Below are 4,505 nucleotides of genomic sequence, written 5' to 3'. Positions count from 1 at the left end.
ACAAATGCCCATATTTGCTTGCAAACTCAGATGCAGATGTAAAATCCTCCCTTAGTCATTTGGGCACTTATTTTTAATGGACTTTTCGACTCGAGGACGTTCATTTTAAGATGTCCTTCATACAAAATGATTAAGCGAGAAGGGGGTCATTCATAAGTATCCAAGCTTGGTTTGCCCAAAAGCGGAGGCTTGATTTATAGTTCAGCTAGGTGAGGTTTATGCTTGAGACACTTTTAATTTCAAGGGCTCAATAACATGGGGGGTTTGGCTCTGCTATGGGGCTCTGATTTTCCTGGATGAAAGGACCTCACTCGGTTGAGGGTAAAAAGCAGAATAACGGGTCACTGCACTGTTCCTTCCCTGGGGGAATCGGGCTGTGAGCCGCCGTGAGCCGCCGTGAGCCGCTGCCGTGCGTTTTTGGGGGAAAGAGTCAGGTGGGAGGTGCCTGAGCTCTCTAGTCTTCATGTCTTTTGGAGACAAAGCCCCCCTGATCCTCGTTAAGCCATGGAGCCACCGTTTTCCTAGACAAAAAACAACCTGGGGAAAGAGAGCCTGACGTTTTAATGGAGATGCAAACCAATATTGCAGGAAAAGAGTCCTGTGAACCGCAGTCCTTGCGGGGCTCCCTCCTCCCCTCCAAGCAATCGAGAATCACTTTCTGCTCCGGCCACGAGGCACCTTCACCGTCGGCGTTCGTGGGGTACCCACCCGTGTTGCAGGGGGCTGTGGTTGGGGCTGGTAGCCATGACCACAGTGCCAATAAGTGCTGAAAATTTGGGTGCAGAACAGCCTTCCTTTAGCTTTGAGATGGGAATTAATTTTCTTTCTTTTGCCAGCGTTGGCCTACGGCCCTGCAGGTTGTCCCGTAGGATGTGTCTGTTGAGCTCCAGGTCTCATCCTCCTCTGTAGTCTTCACCTCAGCACCTGCAGCAGCTGAAAGCTGAGGGCTGTCCCTGATGGTCACGACGTGACAGCAGGGATCCCAACACATGGGGATTTTGGATGGAGAAGGTCCAGGGATCCTCTCCAGCCACCTTAGGTCTATGCCAGCAAGTGCATCAGTCCAGCCCAGAGACTGCAGCTCCTTCCCTGATCACCCACCACGTCTCCCGGGTGGCTCCAGGTCCTTACCCAAAGCTCCACATAGCATCAGGGCAAACACCCAACATCGCTACCGCTCCCCAAGGCCGGCGAGCTGCGGGACGGGCAGTGAGCTGCCTGTGGCGCTGACGTAAACTGGATTAAAAGCTCGCAAAGCCCTCTGCGGCTAACGTGGTGTCAGGCCTGCTCATAAAAGGGACTTCAAACATAGGGCTGAAGACCAAGAATTCAGACAACGAGGGAGGGTTCGACCCCAGTGGCTGTAGCGGTGGGAGGAGGGCCGGGTACCGCTGTTTCCATCACTGCTGGCGCCCACAGCCATCACGTGCAGTGACGGCAGGAGGTCACACTCCCTTACACACACATATCCACATGTGGCCCCATGCCCGGAGAGAGAGACCTGAGTGAGAAGCAGCCACAAGACACGTGTGGTGCCACATTGGTGGAGAGTGAGGATAAGGATGAGGATGAGGACGAGGACGAGGACGAGGACGAGGATGAGGATGAGGACGAGGATGCAGCAGGGCTCTGCGTGGAAGGGGGTATCAGCTGGGTGAGGCTGTGGTGTGCAAACGGCAGTCCCGCCTCGTTAAAATGAAATCCGAGCTCGGATAACAGGTCGGTTGTTTTGTGGATATCCTAAACTCACGTAAGAGCACTTCAAGGTCTTGTGGGAGCGAGGGTAGGGGAAAGCAGCTAAATGTAATGACAAGTCCTGTTGATATATCTGAAGCCAGAAAATTTGACGTTGCCAAAAATTACACTGGGGATGTTTATACTTGATGTCTTCGGGTGAGACCACCCGAGTAGAGGGGCCAACTGGAGCGAGAGGGATGAGGAGCAACTGCAAAACCAGATCGTGATGGATTTGGGAGTTCATGGGTAGGAACCGGCTGAGGCCGGGGGATATGCAGACACAACCAGGGTGAAAGCGTGGCTCTGCGCTGAAATGACACTGAGCAGGTGACAGCTATTCCTCACCCACCAGCAAAACCAGCCAGACCCAGTTCTGCGAGTGGGGGGTTTGGGAAGGACCTGAGGGAGCTGGGTCTTTCCCAAGGACCTTCCCAAAGGCTGCCAGGACCTGGGCTCAGGGCCGTGCTGCAAAAAGGCACCACAACCCCAGGGCTGCCAGCTGCGGAAAGCCATTGAGCTGGGATGGAGGTGCTGGGGAGCGGCGTTGCGCCCCACGGCATCACCGAACACTTGAACATAGGAAGTTCCATCTTAACATGAGAAGGAACTTCTTTACTTTGAGGGTGGTGGAGCACTGGCACAGGCTGCCCAGAGAGGTTGTGGCGTCTCCCACTCTGGAGACATTCCAAACCCGCCTGGACGCCATCCTGTGCCACTGCTGGAGGTGACCCTGCTCTGACGGGGGGGTTGGACTAGATGATCTCCAGAGGTCCCTTCCAACCCTGACCATTCTGTGATTCTGTGATTCTGTGATCACCACGGTGGGGGACTGTCATGGGGTGTGAGCTGTGATGGGTGAGAGGTGCTGTCCCAGCTCTTCACTATCCCTCGTCACCGCCCGCTTGTGGATGACGGGATCGCCTTCCTCCTCCCCAGCCGTGAAAAGTGAAGCTGAATCCACCAGAAAAAAACGATGGGGGTTGATCTGTTTCGCTTTGTACTGGACCGCACTGTCAAGCGCACCCGTGCGACACTGCTGCCCCTTTCTGGTCCGGGGACTGCGACCTGGCAGCCACTGGTGCCATGCTGTCCTGTCCCCTGTGTCCTATCACCCCAAAACGTCATCATTTGAATGGCAGGGAAAGCATTTAGCTGCTGCTTTGAAGCGTCGACGATACGTGGTTGAGCCTGGAAGCAGCAGACAGGATCTTTATTGTGGTGTCCCACAATTAAAGCTGGCAGCTCCCACTAAAACCGACGTAAAACGTCCATCCCTGTGCCCCAAACACAGCGCAGGCCGTGGTGCTGCTCCGGGGAACACCCAGCCCATGGAGCAGGGAGGGATGCTGGGCAGGGAGGGATGCTGGACCCGCGGGGCTGCTGCTGGTCACAGGGCTGAATCACGTCTTAGGAAGCATTTATTTAAATCAGAGTTTATTCCCCCAAATCGGGAGGGTCCCAAGGTCTGTTGGAGCAGACAACCCGGCCGGCCGGTCCCACGTACACACCCAGTTGGGAATAAATTTGCTTTTTTACTTACTTTTTCCAACTCAAGTGGTTGCTCACACCACCCCGTAACATGAGGGCGGTGAAATCATGTTCCCGTTATATCCCCGCTCGGCCCCAGAAAGCGCAGAGGGAGCGCCGACGGAAGGAGAGGTGGTTTCGGTTATCGTTCTCCTCTTTGTCACCCCTCTGCGAGGCGCAGGAGGACGGGCAGCTGCGGCCAGGGGTGACGCCCGGGGAGGTGACACCCTTCCCACCGCGGTCCCACACTCGCACGGGATGCGCCGGGCTGGCAGGTTGCTCCTGGCGCTTCTCACATCGCAGGATTGATCCTCGGAGGCGTTTCCAGAAAACTTTCTTTGCTTCATTTTTTTTTTTAAATGTAATTAAGTAATTGGAAAAAGAAAAGGAAAAAAAAAAAAAGCATAAGAGCTCCCTCTGCCGCCGTACGGGTTTAGATGGGAGAGGGATGGACTGAAGTCTGTGTCCCACGGAGGCTCTCTGGGCTGCGGGACCCCGATGGCAAGGTCAGCCCAGAGGTGCTGCTCCAGCTGTTTGCTGCTGCTGCCCTTAAACACAAGGGTCATGGGGGACTGAAAGGTTTTGCCCAGGAGATCACTGGCCCGGTGCTGAGGAAAAGGCTGCTTTAATGTCCCCGAAGGGCTGCCCAGTCTGGTAGCACCCCAGGGGATGCTGCAGTCCCTACTGTGCCACAGAGGAGGAAAAAAACCGACCCCACAGGGATGTTACGGATCCCGCATTTTCCTCCCGTTCCGCTGAGGTTGCTCTCGCCGCAGCGGGCAGCAGTGGGATTCGGGGTGTCCCGCTCGCAGCGGCTGCAGAAGAGCTCTGGGGGATCGACAATGCCCCATGAGGGCACCGCACCACCGGCGTCAGGGCCAGATCCCCCAACCTGCAACCGGACCTGTGCAGCTCTCCTGCCCCAGATACCGGCCACAGCCCACCGACGACGATCTGGCCTCTGGATTGGGGATGGAGCAGGACACAAGGCAAGTCCCCATCCCCTCCTCTCTCCAGTCCAGATCCTCGTTACGCCAAACTTCTGGGGCCGACTCTGCAATTTCAAACATGAGAAATCATGGGCTCGCATACCCAAGAGCTGCGCAAAAGTGGGGTTAGGTTTTCCCTCATCCAAAGAGATTTTAGGTGAGGTTTCGAGTGGGGATCTCTGCCCGCAGGGGGGTTCAGGCACCTCCAGCCCCGTCGGCTCTCGGATGCGGCTGCGGAAGCTCCCCCGGCCA

General features: G+C 56.0%; 1 protein-coding gene across 1 annotated transcript in view; it reads right to left on the bottom strand.

The window, feature by feature from the left end:
• Positions 1-1,423, bottom strand: part of TEKT3 (tektin 3) — a gene marked incomplete at its 3' end in the record, with an annotated part of 104,758 nt that extends 103,335 nt beyond the window's left edge. Inside the window, exon 1 of the mRNA XM_009880024.1 lies at positions 1,390-1,423. Coding sequence (XP_009878326.1) covers positions 1,390-1,423 — 34 coding nt within the window. The remainder of the gene's footprint in view (positions 1-1,389) is intronic.
• Between the last annotated feature and the right edge of the window lie 3,082 nt (positions 1,424-4,505).

The sequence above is a fragment of the Charadrius vociferus genome, unplaced genomic scaffold (genome assembly GCF_000708025.1).
Source record: "Charadrius vociferus isolate BGI_N301 unplaced genomic scaffold, ASM70802v2 scaffold532, whole genome shotgun sequence".
Lineage (NCBI taxonomy): Eukaryota > Metazoa > Chordata > Aves > Charadriiformes > Charadriidae > Charadrius > Charadrius vociferus.
This window is presented reverse-complemented; position numbering and strand designations above follow the sequence as displayed.